General features: G+C 43.8%; 1 protein-coding gene across 1 annotated transcript; it reads right to left on the bottom strand.

Annotated features, from left to right (window-relative positions):
* Positions 1–6702: 6702 nt before the first annotated feature.
* LOC100093300 (mitochondria localized glutamic acid rich protein) lies at positions 6703–20321 on the bottom strand. Its single transcript, XM_029077057.2, has 4 exons — positions 20126–20321; positions 14964–15067; positions 13132–13222; positions 6703–9187 (listed from the first exon to the last, which is right to left on the bottom strand). The coding sequence occupies exons 1-4, from the start codon at positions 20283–20285 to the stop codon at positions 8499–8501; spliced, it is 1044 nt and encodes a 347-aa protein (XP_028932890.1). The 5' UTR covers positions 20286–20321; the 3' UTR covers positions 6703–8498.
* Between the last annotated feature and the right edge of the window lie 198 nt (positions 20322–20519).

Genomic DNA, 20519 nt, shown 5'->3' with positions numbered 1-20519 from the left:
TGGGGGAGCAGAGGAAAGGAAATTGAGTTTCAGAAAGATCAGGAAATGAGAGAGATTGTATGAATCCAGAGCCCATAGTAGGCTATGCTAAATATGTGAATGGTTTTCTGTTCTGGCCTTTGCTCCCGAGCAAACCTTTGGAGGCAAGCTATCGTTCGATCAGAGATGTATCTGTGAAGTTACATTGCCGATTTGGGGCTTTCACCATTTTTACGGGACTCTCTGGGAAGTTTAGGATCACGCCAGCAATGGACCACATGCTCCACTGTGTGAACTGGCCCAAGGACCAGTTTTCAAGTTAGGAGGAAAGAATTCATTCGTGAATCGTCTGGCTCAGATACACATGAGAACGTTCTCCGTCAGAATAACTCTGCTAAAATAATAGGAGACGGCAAGTGTAATTGCACTGGAATCTGCCCACAGCTGCAGTTTTCATGTGAACTGAAGCCTACAGAGATTTCCTTCCAAAACCTGAAAATGTTCACAGGTTACTCCAACCCAAAAGTTGCTTTTTGTCTTTATTATAAGCATTTATTGAAAAGGATAAGGGGACAGATAATGTTGGGAGGCTGGGGGATGGAAGGAGGCAGCTGGGAAAAGCTCTACGATCCTGCTTTCTCAAAGCAGGACTTCTGTGGTAGCTGGTGTGCTGGGATTTCCAGCATCATTATGTGCCTTGCTGACTTCCCTGCCTCCTGTCTCTCCTCACTCTAGTCCATTCTTTACACTGGTGCCTGGTTCAGGACCAAACGATCACCTTGCCCCCTCCTACCTTACCTCCCTGATTTCTTACTACAACCTAGCCCACATACTTTGCTCCTCTAATGCCAACCTAGTCACTGTACCTCGATCACGTCTATCTTGCCTCCAGCCTCTTGCCTACATCCTACCTCTGGTCTGGAATGCCATCCCTCTTCAGAGCACTGTCACACAGTAAGTGCTTAATAAATATGATTGATTGATTGAACTGGCTGAAGAGGTTTTGGAATGAGGATTCCAGGATTGGGCCAACATTGCTATTCATGTGTTTGTTTTGTTTGTTTTATGGTACATGTTATGAGCTTTGCTATATGTCAAGCACTGTTCTAAGCGCTGGGATAGGTACAAGTCAATTAGGTCAGACGCAGTCCCTGTCCCACATGGGACTCACAGTCTTCATTAGGAGGGAGAGCAGATATTGAATCCCCATTTTAAAGTTGAGGCAACTGAGGCACAGAGAAGTTAAGTGACTTGCTCAAAGTCACACAGCTAGCAATTGGCAGATCTGGGATTAGAATCCAGGTCCTCTGACTCCTAGGTCTGTGCTCTTTCCACTAGGCCACACTGCTTCCGTGTTGTACTTCCAGGGAAACTGCTTCCAGGATGGGATTTGTTATATTGTTATACATCTTTAATATCAATGATGGTATTTGTTAAGCACTAATTATGTTCCAAGCACTGTACTAAGTGCTGGGATAGATACAAGCTAATCAGGTTGGATAAAGTCCTTGGGCTCACAGTCTAAGCAGTGAGGAGAACAAGTGTTGAATCACTATTTTACAGTTGAGAAAATTGAGGCACAGAGCAGTTAAGTGAGTTGCCCAAGGGCAAACAGCAGACAAGCGGCAGATCCAGGCTTAGAACCTAGGTTATCTGGAGAGGAATGGTAGGAGGGAGATAGGGTGATACTTGGAGTGCAGTCATGGGAGGGTATTTTTTTAAGGTTAGGGGAGACATAAGCATGTGTGAAAGCAGTGATGAAAAACCCATAGGAGAGAGAACAGTTGAAGATGCAATCAGAGAGGGAAGAAGAGAGGGGACAAGTGCTTTGATAAGGGGTGAAGGGATGGGGTCCGGTTTTGAGGAGGCAGGAGATCTTCTCTTAAGATACTGGTGGGAAAATAAGGAGGGACTTGAGAGGAGCAGGGGAGATTTTAGGGAGATCACACCTGATGGCTTTAATTTTCTCAACAAAGTATGTGGCCAGGTCATGAGGCGTACGAGATGGGGGAGACGGGAGCGAGTAGAGGGTTTAAAAAGGGAATTTAACATCTGAAACAAATGGCAAGGCCAGTGGGCATGGGAGTCAATAAAGATGGAGAAATAATGTTGCCAGGCAGAGGAGAGGGCAGAGTTAAAGTATGCAAGGATGGACAAATTGGGCTTGATATCTGGATTTTCACCAGAAGTGCCCTGCAGCTTGTACATGGGAGCAAAGAAAGTGGACTGTGGAGGTGATCTGGGGCTGTGATTTAGTGGTACCAGATCAGTGAGAGGATAGAGGAGAGAGTGAGTTGAGTTCAGTAGAGAGAGAGGGTGGTGTCGAGGCTATCGATTTGGTCGTCAAGGGAATGTAATTTGGTTATGAAGACTAAATGGGGCGTGACGTGAGGGACCAGGACCGATTTGCGGCCAGGGACTGTGTGGGAGAGAAGATGAGGAGGTTGTGGTCGGATAGAGGGATTACAGAGTTGGTGAGGGTAGAGATTGTAGAGTCACTAGAGATGATGAGATCGAGTGTGTATCCGAATTGGTGAGGGGTGAGGTGAGGTGGAGAATGTCAGTGGAGCTCAAGTGTGGTAGAAAACCAGTAGCCTATTATAATTCCATCAGTAAAAGTTAGGTAAATAGAAATATTCAATATAAATTAGACTTTCTTTCCTGTTAAATGACTTCTCTCCAGGTGTTCAAAATTAAATAATTTTTCAGCTTCCAAAGCCTCCCAAGACTCAGTCCATCCTCTCTCCCTGGTCAAAGCCTGAAGGTCAGAAACAAATCAAACTGAATTCAGACATTCAGAAAGTTGGATGTCACCCCATCCCTCTAATTAACGAGCAGCATTTTACTTGAATGGGTTTGTTTTTGCTACTAAGGAAAAATCATTTAATGTGTTTTATCACAAAGGACAGTGATGCTCCTGTTCCTTTAGCTCTGATCTGCAGCTTCTCTCAATGGATATTAGTCCCATAAAGGGGAGAGCAGCCCAAAAGACTAGAATGGAGACGGCACACAAACATTTGGCTCAAAAAACACTAGCACATTCACAAATTAATCCTCTTTAAACCGAGCTTGACCTCTCTAAAGCTGGTTTTGGTAGAAATTGTGCATGTGGTACTGAACTAGCAAAAATGTTAAAAAGGAAAGAAAAAGACCATGCTACTACAGTCCAAATTATTCAGCTAGTTTGCAGAACAGATCCCTTTCACCAGTTCATGGAAGCATTGAACAAAGATGGCACGTTTAAGTAAAAAACGTACTTGATCTTTGACAAGCATTGTGGGGACTGTCCATGACCTGATTAACTTGTACCTACCCCAAAGCTTATAATACTGCTTAGCACATAGTAAGTGCTTAAAAAGTGCTATTATTATTAATTATTAGAAGTCACCCTCTGAATGGCCTCTAACAATTTTCCCATTTGGCTGAAATATTGATCCCAAGTATTGATCCTAGCTCCTCCCATGGCATTAGAGAACTAAGCATTTATAGATGAGCTCACGATAAACAAGTCTGAGGAGGGAATGCGATTGTCCCTGTAATCAAGTTCAAATATTTCTGCTTAGTTGTGATTTTTGATTTGTGAGCCTGATAAGCTAGCTGACTCCCATTTTTAAAGCCTAAATGATTACTTTTTACATTTGCTGCCTTTTGACCACGTCCTGGCTCTTTAGAATTCTTAGGGGTCTTGACTTTGCCTACATAGAAGGCTTCCTCTCACCAGCAGGTGTGCGCTGATGATATCCCCTTTTGAGGAATTCTACCCCCATTTCCTGAGGTAGTAGATAATGGCTTGGAGCAGTTAAAGTTAATTGACCTTAACATTAGTGGCTTGTCCCACTTTTGAACACGTTTATGGAGAACAATAAAATTGCCAATTATTCTTTTCATATTCCTCTAGACTGTAAACTTGTTTGGAGCAGGGAACATATCTACCAACTCTGTTATACTGTATTCTTCCAAGCACTTACTTACATGAAGCTCTCAATAAGTACCACTGAAACTACTGATTGACTGGTATTCTGCCATCTCTATGACCAGAGCTTAGAGACCTCTAACCACATGTGTTGGGCTTTAATATTGGAAGCACTCCCTTTTTAGAAGCCATAGTTCTACTTTGGAAGGTATGGAAAGAAAGGAATGAAAAGTAAGGCATCATTGGTTTTGGGGGGTGGAAAACCACCGTTCTTAAATACGTGTATACATGTGTACGCGCGCGCGCACACACACACACACACACACACACACACACACTTAATCTTGTTTTTATGACTAACAAGCAGCTGAAGAAATGAAATCATTTCCCCAAATCCAACACGCTGAGAACATTCTACAGGAAAATGAGAAAAACTACACACATCCCTCCCCTCTCAGGATTGCACCTGGAGAGTTTCCAGTACTCTATCAGTCTCTGCTATGGAAGGGAGAGGCATTTCCATTCCTAGCTTGGGCAGTGGCTAACGAGTGGAAGGCAGTCTGCTACATACAAGTCAAAACTCACCTGTGCTGGGCAACAGCAGCATGGGAGACAGTCAAGGGCAGAAACTCGAGTTTACTGCACAGAAGAAGGCAATGGTAAACCACTTTCTGATTTTTACCAAGAAAACTCTATGGATACACTACCAGAACGACTGCAGATGGAAGTGAGGTGTTCTGCGAGAGATGTGTCCATAGGGTTGCTATGGCTTGGAGACGACTCGACAGCAAAAGACAAACACCCCCAACCCCTCAAGGCTTCAGCTTGTGAGACACAGGGGCAAACACTGACCCTATGAATGTGGGGGTTCATTTCCTCTGGACCTCACCCCACAGCTGTTTCCAAAAAACGTCCTGCTCCGTTAGTTATTCTGCTGCAACAAAAGGAGTTGTCAGCTGCAACATAGCATCAATGGCTAATCAATGGGCTGCAGGCAGTAATTTTGCTTCTGTCTTTTTGTATCGTGATGGGTTATTGGCATATAGAACACCTCTTGAATCAGAAGTGTTCAATGGTCAAAGGGTCATGGCATATGAAGAATAAATTATAGATTGAAGACTGCTCAGAAGCACAGACAAAGCCCTTAGGTGAGTAGCCTTAAATAGGTATGGATTTTTTTTATTGGTATTTGTTAAGCGCTTACTATCTGGTAGGCACTGTACTAAGCACTGGGGTTAATCAAGTTCATTCATTCATTCATTCATTCAATAGTATTTATTGAGCGCTTACTATGTGCACAGCACTGTACTAAGCACTTGGAATATACAAATCGGTAACAGATACAGACAGTCCCTGCCCTTTGACGGGCTTACAGTCTAATCAGGGGAGACAGACAAGAACAATAGCAGTAAATAAGTTAATCAGGTTGGACACAGTCCAAGTCCTACATGGGACTCACAATCTCAATCCCCATTTTACGGGTAAAATATTTGAGGCACATTGAAGTTAAGTGACTTGTCTGAGGTCACAGAGTAGACAACTGGCAGACCCAGGATTAGATCTTTCCACTAGCTCTCGTTGTTTTTCACAATTCAGGAAAAGTCCCCACCACTTGGCCTTCTGTGGATCCTGCTTCTCAAAACTGTCATTGAGGGGCCCTATCATGGGTCCGGCAGACAAAATCCCCAGATCCCAATAGGCAAGTTGGTGAGGGCTAGTGTGAGCAGAGGCTAAACAGTGGGGTGTGAGCCAAACAACTGCACACACCAGCAGTTTTATCTCAGGAACTCGTATCAGGAAGAGAAATAGCATGGAACAGAGGGAAATATTCTGTCTGAAGACACAGAACAGCAAATACCTTCATTAAGGTAAGAGCAACATGGCTAAGTGGGCTTCTTTTTATTGTCTCTGTTATTAATAATAAAAACAATAATAATGGTATTTGTTAAGGAGTTATTATGTGCCGGGCCCTATACTAAGCACTGCGGGGGGGGGGGGGGGGGGGGGGAAATACAAGCAAATTGAGTTGTGAGTCCCTGTCCCACAAAGGGCTCACAATCTTAATCCCCATTTTACAGATGAGGTGACTGAGGCACAGAGAAGTGAAGTGATTTATGCAAGATCACACAGCAGACAAGTGATGAAGCTGGATTAGAACCTATGACCTGACTCCCAGGCCCATGGTCTATCCAATAGACACTGCTGCTCTCTACTAGGCCATTACCCCAATGAGGACATTTACTTCCATTTGTAGTGATCCATTTATTAATCCACAACCATCACAAGTTATTTCTTTGGAAGGTCTCTTAGGACAACACAAAGGACATTCCATAAAGCTTCAGACATTTTACAAAAAATATTGTAATTTATAATTCTGCACACATTTAAAAAATACCTATACTAATTAACTACTACTGGTAATAAGTAATAACTGTAGAATCTATTAAGTTTTTACTATTAAAGATGGTTTTCATTAAGAGATTACTGTCTGTGAAGCACAGTACTAAGTGCTGGGTAGGTACAAGGTAAGGAGATTGACACAGTTTGTTCCACACAGGCCTCATGGTCTAACAGCTTGTTTATCTCCATTTCACAGATGAGGAAACTGAGGCACAAACAGTTAAATGATTTACCCAAGGTCACACACAGCAAGCCAGTGGCAGAGTTGGGGCTAGAACCCAGGCCTTCGGACTCATGTGTTCTTTCCACTTGGCCACACTGCCTATTCAATTACCAATTACTTTCAGACTGTGAGACCCCTGAGGGACAGGAACCGTGTCTAATACCCACCTGTGCATTCTTTTGCAGCGCTCAGTACAGTGCTTTGGATGAAGTAAATGCTTAATTAATAATATTATTACTTCTACAACTAATGCTATTACTACTGGTAGGTTGTTCTTGCAAAGCATTAATATAAGATCAAGTTAAACCCAAATGGTTTTGCTAATGCAATTCAGATAGTATTTTTCTATGAAAAGATATTAAAAATTCACACAAGTATAAAGTCAGAAAATTCATCAGAAAATTCATTTCAAATGCTACAATATTAAGTATTTTTTTCTCTATTATTCCTCTAGACAGTTTGATTATACATTGTCGGAGAAGCCCAATCTATGTTCACTGCACATAAAACCTTTTGTAAGACTCTTTTTCATTCACTGAATATAAATATTTCCTCTAAATAATTACATTCATGTCAAACACTGTAATCTATTTTCAGAGCTCTCTGTGATAGGGAACCAAATTACTAAATCCAAATTGGACTGTTATTTTTCTCACTTTCAATCTTATTTTGGCCTATTTTTTCCAAAGGGAACTATCAGCCTTCATTCAATAGTATAAGGTGATATAACTTGCTTTTACAAGCATGTGCAGTAATACATGTAGTATAATACGCTCATTCCTCTCCTAGGTTGGAAAAAGCATAACCCACGCATGTCACATTTAACCACGTTTATAAACATGTGTAGAATGAGTACAAGAACGCTTGAAGTCCTCTCAGATATTTGCTTATTTCAAATTCAGAACTTTGACCAGGCCTACACAGCTCCCATTCAACACATAGCGAGCACTTAACAAATGCCATAATTATTATTATTATTATTCAATGAGTTGCAACTGGAGAAGTAACAAGTTCCCAATTTACCCAGATAACTGCCACTCCATTTTTTATTTTTTTTTTGCAGTGTAGCCCTGATTTCACGTTCTGTGTTTCTACCACAGAGTTGCATTGCTTCCAACTAAATTTTCCAGGAGGTGAGGGCATTCTAGCAAGAGTCTACGCAGTGCAAATCCACCCCCGGAAACAACCTTACCCTCACGATCTCTGGGTCGTGTAGACAGGGAGGGAAGCACAGATACTCTACGACTCCCATTTCCAGGACAGCCTAGGGAACATCTGACATTTGCATGTAAGCTCCTTGAGGGCAAGGATCGTGTCTACTGACTGTGTTGTCTTATATTCTCCCAAGTACTTAATACAGTGCTCTGCACACAGTAAGTGCTCAGTAGATACCACTGATTGATCCTGATTGATAGGAGATCTTTCCTGGTCCAGGTCTTGGTGCCTGACCCCTCTGACTGGTGTTCCCAGGCAGATCCATGACAAGAGATATGTCGGGCAAGCTCCCCGGTCACTTGGGAAGCAGGCAACCACGATTCGTCTAACTTCCTTCTACAAGCTCTGTCCAACATGATCAAGGCAAATTAGGCTAATTTCCTAAATGGTAACAGGCAATACCACATACCACTCCTCCTTGGGTTGAAAACAAAGTTAGAACCACAAAGGCACTTCCGCTTGGATTCTTTTTCTTTTTAATATATTTTCAAACTGATCCACTACTCCCCCAATTTAAGGCATGACAGGAGAAGAGAAATCTCTTTGGATGCTTACAAATTACATTACGTTCTCTAAGCTGATCCTTGAATGCCATAATTTTCCAAGGTACATCAAGGGTTTAGGAAATTAACCCTTGATTTTTTTTAAAAAAAGAACCACTTCCGCTAGGAATATCAAAGTATTTACTGAGTCAACAAAATAACATTTCCTCCTCTCGCTGCGTATCTGTGTTTGTTTTTTCTAATAAGATATAAACATCATATTAGATTAACCTTGGGCAGAGGCAGCATCGGGTATGTCACCAGGCACCCCCTGCATATGATCCCCTGCAGGGGATTCACTTTCGACTGGAGATTTCTTCTCCTCCTGCAATTCGGGATCTCCCGCAGGGCAGTCATTCTGCTTGGGAACTGCATGCCCTTCATGGCTAGCCTCCTCCGCACTTTGCTCTGTGCCCTGTGGACTCGCTTCAGGACCGACCCCTGTAACCTCTCCTGTACTTGCCTCTGTGCCCTCTGGACTAGCTTCGATACTGACTCCTGTAACCTCCCCTTCACTTGCCTCTGTGCCCTCTGGACTAGCTTCAGTATTAACCCCCGTAACCTCCCCTTCACTTTCCTCTGTCCCCTCTGGACTTGCTTCAGTATTGACTCCTGTGACCTCTCCTGCACCTGACTCTATGCCCTCTGGATCAGTTTCCACATCGACTACTGACACTTGAACCCCATCAGCATTGCCAAGCTCTGGACTCCTTTCAGCATCGCCAGCTCCAGCTTCCTCCGTGACAGCTCCTGGAACCTCGGAACCAGCTCCAGCGTGGATTACTGCAGCCGCCTCTGTGCGGGCCTCTGTAGTTCCCGGAATTTCTTCAGAGGCTACTTTTGAGGACTCTACTGCAGCTGTGTCACTGGCCACTGAGCTTTTTTCACTGGATTTTGTGGGTTTTGCATCTTCACCTTTCAAAAATTCATCCCATTCCCCCCAAAAAAGTAGAAATGAAAAGAGAAGCACGAAAATAAAAAGTTAACCCATCTGTTTTCAACTGGTCAAAAGTACATTTTATAGATTTTATTGATGCAAGTCTCTGGATGAGACTTTTCACACATAAAATGTAAGGAATTGTTCCACGGCAACTATTAGCTCTAACCCTGATTGGTGAACTCTTTAACTGATAAAAATTGAATCATTTCTGGGGGGGGAAGAAGGTATGACTTAAAGGAAAGGATTTACAACATAGAATATAAAAGAATTAAATATAAAAGCCACTGGAATTTAATAATAATAAGTGAGGTATCTAAGTACTTACTATGTGCCAAGCACTGTGGAAAATATGAGATAATCAAGTTAGTACCAGCCCCTGTCCCAAAAGGGGCTCACAATCTAAGGGGGACAGACAACAGTTATTGAATCCCCATTTTACTGAGGAGGAAACTGAGGCAGAGAGGAGTTAAGTGACTTGCCCAATGTCACAAAGCAGCCAAATGAGAGAGATCAGATTAGAACACTGGTCTAAGACTGCAATCTCTTCACTAGACCATGCTGCTCTTTAGGAATCTACGGTTTCTGTCTTTTTGGATGCCAGAGGGTAAGAAAAAAATATATTATCATGGTTGTTTCTATCATTATTATTATTATTACTGCAACAGACATTACTGGTATTAAGTGCTTACACTGTACAAAGCACTGTACTAAGCAGTGGGGTAGACACAAGAAAGAATTTAACCCAAACACTGTCCCTGCCCACAAGTGATTCACAATCCATGTGGAGGAAGAAAGGCATATAGGACAAGAATTTAATATCAATCACACGAAAACAAGTGAAACTTCACTCATTTTTATACAAATATCACTAGTAAAAATGAGCTGGTTAAACAGGGCTTGGAGCAACAGGCTTCTAATACCTTCCTGCTCCAGGTGAACAATACTGGGTTCCAATCCTCATTCATTCATTCATTCATTCATTCAATTGTATTTATTGAGCTCTTACTGTGTACAGAGCACTGAACTAAGCACTTGGGAAAGTACAATACAACAATAAACAGTAACATTGCCTGCTCACCACATCCCAGTGCTCTATGTCCTTGGAAGATTGGTTGGGTCAGGGAAGAGGAGGAGGGAGGCTGGTGTAGGGGCCAAGTGGCATAAGGGAGTTTCTGGTCACAAGACTTCAAGTAGAACTCATGCTTTAAATGGTAGGAAACTTCTAGCATCTGGTCCTAGAACTACTAGATTAAGATTAAAAAAGAAAAAAACAAACCTTAATTTATGAAGGATAATTATGGGACCGAAATTAGAACAGGATAGCGACTTGGGCTGGACCAAGTGTTTGCCAATATAATAGATGTTAACTTGTAAAGTTTGACTTTTCTTCTGAAACTCTGGCTGAGATTGTGAAAACCAAGCTATTCCAAATTGGTGAGACCTATGAGATTGGGTTTCGGGGAGGGGAAGACTGTTTACAATAACAGACCTCTCCCTGATCAGAACACACCCAAAATAAAAGACAAAAACAGGAGAACCAGGGAAATAAATGTGGTCAGGATTCATTAGCATTTAGAATGCTCCCAACCAGAAAAACCAAGCCATCAGAGCATATTATCATCAGCAGCACTGACTGTACTAGGCACTGAGGAATGTATAATGGAAGTAAAAGACGCGATCCCCACCTGTGAATGGCTTTCAAGACAGTCAATCGGATTTATGGAGCTCTTACAGTGTGCAGAGCACTGAACTAAGCGCTTGGGAGACTACAATATAACAATAAAACAGACACATTCCCTGCCCACAACGAGCTTGCAGTCCAATCGCAGGGCATAGGCTCTGCCAACATTCACCTACCTGTCCATCCTTGGTGGTTAGTCTTTATCATCGTGGCATTTATTGAGCACTTACTCAATAGTAAGAGCATGGGAGAGAACAATAAAACAAAGTTGGGAGAATTGCTCCCCTCCCACAACGAAGCAGCAGCATGACCTAGTGGATACAGCCCGGGCCTGGGAGTCAGAAGGACCTGGGTTCTAATTCCAGCTCTGCCACATGTTTGCTGTGTGACCTTGTACATGTCACTTCATTTCTCTGGGTCTCAGTTACCTCATCTATAAAATGGGCCTCATGTGGGCTCCAATGTGACTAGCTTGTATCTACCCCAGCATTCACGACAGTGCCTGGCACATAATAAGCGCTTAACAAATACCATGGGAAAAAAAGAGCTTACAGGGAGATGGACGAGGATTAGAGCAGCAGAGCCACGATGCTGCTACTTTGTAACATCACACATTCTGGAGCAGAATGAGTCTACCCCAGCTCCATGCTGCTGTTCCACTCCCCTCAGGAAGACATTTTCGTGCTAGGAGCTTGAGTGAAATAGGGATGAAAATGGCAACAGTGGCTTAGTAGGTGGCTGGTAGAGCCAAAGGAACTGCTTCCACATTGGAAGGCAGAGCTTAGGTAGGCTAAGAGGAAGGTTATATCTGTCCTATCGCCCTCAACCAATTAGTGCCTGGAAGCTGCCTCCAAACCAATCGGTCAGTCAATCAATCAAATTTATTGAGCACTTACTGTGTGCAAGGCATCGTACTAAGAGCTCGGGAGAGTACAATACAACAATAAACAGACACATTCCCTGCCCACGACGCGCTCTGAAGGGTGACTTAGATTGAGATAAATCCACAGAGCTATATAAACAGATGTAAAGACATTAAATTATCATATAATTCATATGAAACACTGCTTTTGGAATTTGTTCTCCAAAAATCTGAAATTTGTCCCCCTTCCCCCTTCCCTTTTACTTATCCCTGTCCGTCACTGTTAATGACTTTGAGAGCTCTCCCATATTTTTATTATTGTATTTGTTTAGCCTTTAATGATGGCAAAGGGCCAAAAAAGGTACACTATCACACAATCTAGCAGGGGAGTCAGATGCCTAATTTTCAGACAGTAGGAAGAGAGGCCCCCTCTCAGGGTCGCACCTGGAGAATTTCCAGTTCTCTACCAGTCTCGACTATGGGAGGGAGACTCAAGCCGAGGTCTGTCCATTCCGTTCCTAGCTTGGGCAGTGGCTAGCGATGGAAGGCAATCTGCTGCAAGCCAAAACTCATCGCTGCTGGGCAGCAGCGGCATGGGAGAGAGTCGAGGGTGGAGACTAATGTTTACTATCCTTTCTGCCTAGAACTCCCTACCCCTTCAAACCCAACTGCTTCTCCCATCTTCCAAACTCTTCTGAAATCCCCTTTCCTCCAGGTGGCCTTCCTTTATTAATTTCTCTTCCCCACCCCATCCTACATCCCTACGCCTGCTACATTCGTACTTCTGTGCCGCCTAAGCATTTAAGTAACTCACAACTTTTGTAGCACTTTGTACATATCTTGACATACTATTAATTCCACCTATCAGTAATTTTATTTTGTGTCTATCTCCCCCTCTAGATTACTCCTTAAGGGCAAGGCTGGTGTCTTCAAACTCGAGTGCACATTACAGCAATCTAAACACAGTCGGTGCTTAATAAATACTACACTGAGTGATTGAAACTAAGGTTGATTGATTGATTGAAATGTGGAAGTTGATTCCAGAGGAATCAAGTAGAGAAGCAGCGTGTCCTAGTGCATAGAGCACAGACTTAAGAGTCAGATGGATCTGGGTTCTAATCCCAACTCTGCCACTTGGCTGCTGTGCCCCTTTGGGCCAGTCATTTAGCTTCTCTGTGCCTCAGTTACTTCATCTGAAAAGTGGGGATTAAAACTGTGAGCTCCATGTGGGACAGGGTCTATGTCCAACCTGATTGCAAGATAATCAGTGCTTAGTACTGTGATAAGTGCTTAGTACTGTGCCTGGCACATAGTAAGTGCTTAACAAATACCGTAGAAGAAGACAAAAGGAAGACGAGAAGAAAGCTAAGGAATACCTTGAGGAAACTCATCCGCTTTGGTTCTCTCTTGCAACTTGGTCATCCGATCTGTATACCTGGCTTGGTCTGAAGTGACTGTTCGGTAAGCCTGAAATTAAAACATGTTCTCTTTCATTCCAGAGTTCTGCTCTTCACAACTGGTAATGCCAAGTTCTAGGGGTACAATTCCCAAATAGTCAGAAGCAGAGCACGATGTGGTGAGCATGTTTGTGTCTATACTAATGCAAGAAAGAAGAAAACACTGGAATCATGAAACAAAAATATTGGTCACCACTCATGCCCGTTCCATTTTTTTATTAAAAGTTTTGCCATGCAATCCTAAGCAAAGGAAGAGAATAGAGAACTGTTATGTTGAAGCAGCGTGGCTCAGTGGAAAGAGCACAGGCTTGGGAGTCAGAGGTCATGGGTTCGAATCCCAGCTCTGCCACTTGTCAGCTGTGTGACTGTGGGCAAGTGACTTCACTTCTCTGTGCCTCAGTTAACTCATCGGTTAAATGGGGATGAAGACTGTGAGCCCCATGTGGGACAACCTGATTACCCTGTATCTACCCCCGCACTTAGAACAGTGCTCTGCACATAGTAAGCGCTTAACAAATATCAATATTATTATTATGTTGTAAGGTGAGGAGAATTAAAAAAAATGGAAGGTGGGATAAGGGAACAAGTTAGCAACCTATGCTAGAAACTTCACACACACCAATAAAGTGACATATTGATTTTTAAATTTGATTAATTTACATTTTAGTGTTGAGAAAAAAATGTTTACAGGTGCTAACACCAATGACAAATGATTCTAGAATTCAAATTTGAACAATTTTAGTTCTTTGTTATGCAACAGTGAACTCAGGTAATTTTAAACTATCACTTTCACGGTAGATAACTCACAGAATTCTTTCAGCTTATGTTCATGTTACCTTCTTGCTTTCCATTCATATTAGGGAAATACACCAAAAGATTAAAGTAGCCCAATTAAAATTTTCATTAGAATCTTTTACATTATTTCACAATATTCCTCCTCTATGTGATTATGAAGAACATAATCATAGCAATATAGTGAAATAATGTAAAAGATTCTAATGAATCAGCATGAAAATTCCCTACCAGAAAGCAGCACGGCCCATTGAAAAGAGCATAGGCCAGAGCATCACAGGATCTGGATTCTAATCCCAGCTCTGCCGCTTACCAGCTGTGTGACCTTGGGAATGTCACTTAACTTCTCTGTGCCTCAGTTTCCTTCACTATAAAATGGGAATTTGATGCCTGTTCCCCCTCCTTCTTAGACAGTGAGCCCCATGTGGGAAAGGGTTTTTCACTTACCTGCTTTAACTTGTATCTACTCGAGCGCTTAGAACAGTGCTTGACCCATAGTAAGCATTTAACAAATACTACTAAAAAAAATGGAAATAGGATTTAAAATCTCATAGCAGTCTTCTAACCGCGAACTCTAATGGATATTTCAGTATATATTCTTACATAAATAATGCTAATAAGTCAACAACTAATAAGTGAATGAAAAATACATTGAAAATTAAAAATTCCAATTAAAAATTCAAGTTACAATGCCATACATTTATCAATCAATCGACAGCATTTATTGGGTGCTTACTATGTGCCGGGCACCTTACTAAGTGCTTGGGAGAGTACAATATAATGGACAGACATGTTCCCTCACCAGAATGAGCTTATAGTCTAGAGGGGGAGATGGACATTAATATAAATAAAATAAATTACAGCTATGTACATAAGTACTAATTATAGTCCACCTAGATAAGATAAATAAGATAAATTTTCAAATAGTAATAATAGAATAACTTTTGCAAAGCACTTACATAGTATCCACCGGCACTAACAGTGACACCTACGAACAGGTAGTATATCATATTGGACCCAGGTAAGCCAGGGACACCACTGGATGACATCTGGCGAAGAGAGGCTGGAAAATCAATTTTAAAAACCGTTACCCCTCTGTCACTAAAGCACAGGACTATTTTGAACAATGGCACTGTAGCAGCAATTTTTTTCTTCAAAGCATTAGGAGTCTAATGTAATCACACAAAGTATACCCATTCATCTGGTAAATGTTTTAAACTTGCAAAATATCTCTGGGAACAACTTCAATTACACTCAACAGTCTCCTGACTTAATTGATTATGGTTTTTTAAAACTGTTTTTAACTGTTTAAAAGTTTTAAAAAACTGTTTTAAAACTGTTTTTCACTGTTTAAAAGTTATTAAAATTTTTTTTAAATACATAGGATCATATTCTGAAAAGGAAAAACAAAAGAATTTTCAAGTCACTTGACGTTGTGAAATGTTTATATTTTAATAGCAGATACTATTCCTACACTGTGTGAAATTGACTACTAACACATGGTAGATTTAGGTGGAAAAACATTTTAAAATCTGGAACTAAACCATACTGGTTTTTAAGTATTTTCCAATAATTTGTTTAATGAAAGTAATACAAGATAAAAACACAGAGAGAGAGGAATAAAGGCCAAATTTTATAATAATGAACAGTTAAGATGATACTACATCAGTATGTGTCTTCCATAAAATTGGAATTTAAGGTTATCTTTTGGGGTTTACTAAAATTATGCAAATCCAAGTTACCTAGTAGTATGAATGACTCGAAGAGCTGTAGTTGTACTAGGTACCAAATGTATAGTCATAATGAAATTTATTAAGCCCTTACTGTAGGCTGAACACTGCTGAGAAAGGATAAAAAAGTGGGAAAATAGAGGGTAACAGCAACAGATACATAAGAGATGAAACAGTAAAACAAGGACAAATACAGAAAATAAAAACAAAAAATCAAAAGGATTCTGTGGCTAGAGAAGCATAATTTCAGGCTCCCTGTGGGTTAGAGTCCAAGGCAAACCCATAGCCACAGCAACTAAACAGTCAATTGACGATATTTATTGAGTGCTTACTGCGTGCAGAGCACTGTACTAAATGCTTAGGAGAGTATAATACAATAAAGAATGAAGGCATTCGTTAAGCGCTCACTATGTGCCATGCACTGTTCTAAGCACTGAGCAGAGTTGATAGACATCATGACCTCTGCCCACAAGGAGCTTACGGACTTCAGGAGAGGCAGACATTAAAATAAATTACGGAAAGGGGAAATGGTAGAGTATGAGGCTACTTACAGAAGCAGTCTGGGGTTGGGGTGAGTGTCAAAGTGTCTAAGGGGTGCACAGCCAGGTTGACAGGGTGGGGAGGACGGGTAGGAGAAATGAGGGCTCAGTCAGGGCAGGTCTTTGGCAGAGATGTGATTTTAGGAGGGTTTTGAATAGTGGTGGACTGTAGGATATAAAGGGGGAGGGAGTTCTAGACCCGAGGGAGGACGCAAGGGGTTGGTGGTGGGCTAGAGGGGAGTGAGGTTCAGAGAGTATGTTGGCATGAGAGGAACAAAGTACGTGGGCTGGGTTGTAGTAGAGTCCAAGGAACGGTAGGAAGGAGAGAACTGATTGTCTTAAATCCAAACTAAAGAAGTTTCTGTTTGATGCAGAGATGGCTGGGCAACCACTGGAGGTTTTTGAGAAGTGGGAAACATGGACTGAATGGTTTTTCCAAAAAAATGATCTGGGCAGCGAGGTGAAGTACGGACTGGCGTGGAGGGAGATGGGAGGCAGGGAGGCCAGCGAGGAGGCTTATTGCAGTAGTCAAGGCGGGAGACAATAAATGCTTGGATCACCGTGGTAGCATCTTGGATGGAAAGGAAAGGGCGAATTTGAGAGATAGTGTGAAGGTAAAACCTACATGTTTTCATGACATATTTTCATGACATACTGAATGAGTGGGTTGAATGAGAGATGAGTTGCGAATGATGCCAGCAGTCATTATATTCAACTGTACAACAGAGAGATAAATATGTATCTCTCTAAGATATATATACACGCTTTAAAATATAATCTGTAAAAAAATGATTTACTACTTTAAGGAGGCGACCTATAATTATCATACTACGGTCACACTGGATTGTTAATTTTAGTCCTCACCACAATAAGAGAAGCTACAAGGAAATTTCTCAGTAAAGGCCAATGGAGAACAAATGGCCATGAGAGAGAGTTGATAGTGAGAATGGAGATTGCGACAGTGCCTCCGAAATGGAGTCTGAAACTCCACGGAGATTTAGCTGGAGACCCCGTCGGGAGTCTGACTTGAAATGCTGTTAATAATAAATGGGAAACGTACATTGCTACAAAAAAAACGTTAAAACAGCAGACAAAAGAACACGGCCAGGGTCATCTTTGTCATCCCTTCCCTTCCCCCTCCCAGAGAAGCTGACAGCTGCCTTATCTTGAAAAGACTGAAACAACAACTCTTCCCATCCTTGTCCTCTTTCCCTCCCTGGGGGGAAAGTTTTCACTTAGCCCTGTCCTTGTGTCCTGCCTCTAGCTTTGCCCGGCCCCCTAACATGAGGTTTTTTTTATATTTTTTTTAATATTTCCTGCCCCTGCCCATCCCTTATCACCATCTCTGGCCCTGTACCCTGTCTCTGCCTGGTCACCTTACAGCTAGACTATGAGCCCGTTGTGGGCAGGGATTGTCTCTCTTAAATGCTGTATTGTACTTTCCAAGTGCTTAGTACAGTGCTCTGCACACAGTAAGCACTCAATAAATATGACTGACAATGAATGAATGACCGACCCTTCAAGTCCAGTATCCTGTCTGGTGGCCCTCCTTCTATTGCGTTGTATTCTCACAAGTCTTTAGAATAAGGCCGGGGTACAGGGGGTATATAATAATCGCTTCAAAAATATCACTAATCGACTGAATGATTGAAAACGGAGAGGACTGTGGCCTGTCAGCACACCCTAACAAAGAGAGAGATCCCCCTCCGAGACAAGATGAGGGAAATAAAGCCCCACACAAACAGATGGAAAGACCAACACAGACACACTAATAGGCCGACACAGATTCAAGATAATGGATAGGGCAGGGGCTGGGGACTGAGCCGGGAGGGATTCCAATCCAGAGATCTCTGAGGGAGACCCCCCGAGAGACTTGGCATCTGGCAAAATCTCCCTGAGGCCCAGCTAGAAGATGAACCCTCCATTCTGACGAAGTGGGGCCCAGCAGGTTGTCCCCCCCGCCAGGACAGCCTCCCCCTCTGGCCCTGACCATGACACGTGCACCCAGCAAGTAGTCACCCACCTCTCTTCCCCATCGCTCTGCAGCCTCAACCACCCACTCGCCCATTTCTCTGTGACCCTGCTCTGGACCCTTTACCTGCCGCTGCGTCCTCTGCCTTTGTCCTCTGATTAATGCCCCTTAGCCTGCCCCTGCCCCCTGTTCTCTTGCCACTGCCTCTTAGCCTGTCCCTGTTCCTTGCCCAGGGCACATCAGTGTGCCCCTGTACCCTGCTCTCTACCTAGTACCCCTTAGCCTGCCCCCGGCCCACTGCCTCCTCCTTATCCACATGCCCCCTGCCCCGTCCTTGTGCCCTGCCACTAGCTTTGCCTGAACCCCTATCCGGTGCCCCCTACTCATATATTTCCTGCCCCTGTCTGTCCCTTATCACCATCTCTAGCCCTGTACCCTCTCTGCCTGGTCGCCTTGCATCTAGACTGTGAGCCCGTTGTGGGCAGGGATTGTCTCTCTTAACTGCTGTATTGTACCTTCCAAGTGCTTAGTACAGTGCTCCGCACACAGTAAGCACTCGATAAAAACGTCAATGAATGAATGAATGGCCGACCCCAGGTCCTGTATCCCGTCTGGTGGCCCTTGCCCATGGATCTCCTCCTGTTTACCCCATTCCACTACCCCAATCCTGGTACCTACCCTGTCTCTGCCTGTTGCTTCTGTGCTTTGCCCCCAGTCCCTCTGCCCTCCCTGGTGCCCCCTTGCCCTGGTATCCTGCCTCCACCCAGGGGCCCCCTGCCCCTTCCCCGGGGTCTTTTGCCCTGGCACCTGGCATCCATCTCGGTGGGCCCTGCCCCTGTATTTTGCCCCCGTCCCTCTACCCTCTCTGGTGCCCCCTTGCCCTGGCATCCTGCCTCCACCCCGGGGTCCCTTTCCTGGCACCTGGCAACCACCTCAGTAGTCCCTACCCCTGTACCTTGCCTCCATCTCTTCCCCCGCCTCCCTCCCCGGTGCCCCCTGCCCCTGGACCCTTTGCTGGGCAGGGATTGTCTTTATCTGATGCCGAACTGTACATTCCAAGCGCTTAGTACAGTGCTCTGCACACAGTAAGCGCTCAATAAATACGATTGAAGGAATGAATGGACCCTGCCTTCATGCCGGTGCCTACCGCCCCTGCCCCCGCAACTGCGAGAGCAACATGGCTCAGTGGAAAGAGCCCGGCCTTGGGAGTCAGAGGTCGTGGGTCTAATCCCGGCCCCACTACCTGTCAGCTGTGTGACTTTGGGCAACTCACTTCACTTCTCTGGGCCTCAGTTACCTCACCTGGAGAATGGGGATGAAGACTGTGAGCCCCACGTGGGATAACCTCCTTACCTTGAGAAGCAGCACGGCTTAGTAGAAAGAACATGGGCTTGGGAGCCACTTAGCTGTGTGATCTGTTACCGATTTGTCCATTCCAAGCGCTTAGAACAGTGCTCTGCACATAGTAAGCGCTCAAGAAATACTACTGAATGAATGACTTTGGGCAAGTCACTTAACTCCTCTCTGCCTCACTTACCTCACCTGTAAAATGGGGATGAAGACTGTGAGCCCCACGTGGGACAACCTGATTCCCTTGTATCTCCCCCGGCGCTTAGAACAGTGCTTGGCACATAGTAAGCGCTTAACAAATCATTATTCATTCATTCAATAGTATTTATTGAGCGCTTACTCTGTGCAGAGCACTGTACATAGCGCTTGGAATGAACAAGTCGGCAACAGATAGAGACGGTCCTTGCCGTTTGACGGGCTTACATTATTATTATTGTATCTACCCATCGCTTAGAAGAGGGTTTGCCACATACTTAACAAATACCATTATTATTATTACTATTATTATTATTATTATTAACTGCCCCTACCGTGCTTCCCGAGGAGCGAGGCGTTGGAGGGCGCCCTCAGGGGCAGAGCCAGAGTCTGCCGCACCGCCCGGCCCAGAGACATCGCGGGCCCGCTGCTGCATGCACGGCTGCCCTGCTGCATGCACGGCTCCTTGCTGCATGCACGGCTCCCCTGCTGCATGCACGGCTCCCTCGCTGCATGCACAGCCGAGCCAGCGCCAGCCAGGGAGGAGGGAAGCCCCGCCCCCAAGACCACGCCCATCACCAAACCACGCCCACTCCACCTCCATCAACAGACCACCCCCCCTCAAAACACACGTCAATCAACGGACCACGCCCCCAAAGCGGTACGTCAATCAACAGGCCCACCGGGAGAGGCCGCCCCCTAGAGGCGGCTCCTCTGCAAAGAGACGTG

Source organism: Ornithorhynchus anatinus, chromosome 12 (assembly GCF_004115215.2).
Source record: "Ornithorhynchus anatinus isolate Pmale09 chromosome 12, mOrnAna1.pri.v4, whole genome shotgun sequence".
Classification (NCBI taxonomy): Eukaryota; Metazoa; Chordata; class Mammalia; order Monotremata; family Ornithorhynchidae; genus Ornithorhynchus; species Ornithorhynchus anatinus.
The sequence above is the reverse complement of the archived record's forward strand: the minus strand, read 5'-3'. Positions and strand labels throughout refer to the sequence as shown.

Excerpts from the sequence above, each read along its gene's own strand:
- LOC100093300 (XM_029077057.2), bottom strand. The coding sequence starts at position 20,285 with ATGCAGCAGGGGAGCCGTGCATGCAGCAAGGAGCCGTGCATGCAGCAG. Across the intron at positions 15,068-20,125 it reads CTCGCTCCTCGGGAAGCACG|CCTCTCTTCGCCAGATGTCA; the intron begins GTAGGGGCAGTT and ends TTGATTTTCCAG. Across the intron at positions 9,188-13,131 it reads AGCGGATGAGTTTCCTCAAG|GTGAAGATGCAAAACCCACA; the intron begins GTATTCCTTAGC and ends AATTTTTGAAAG.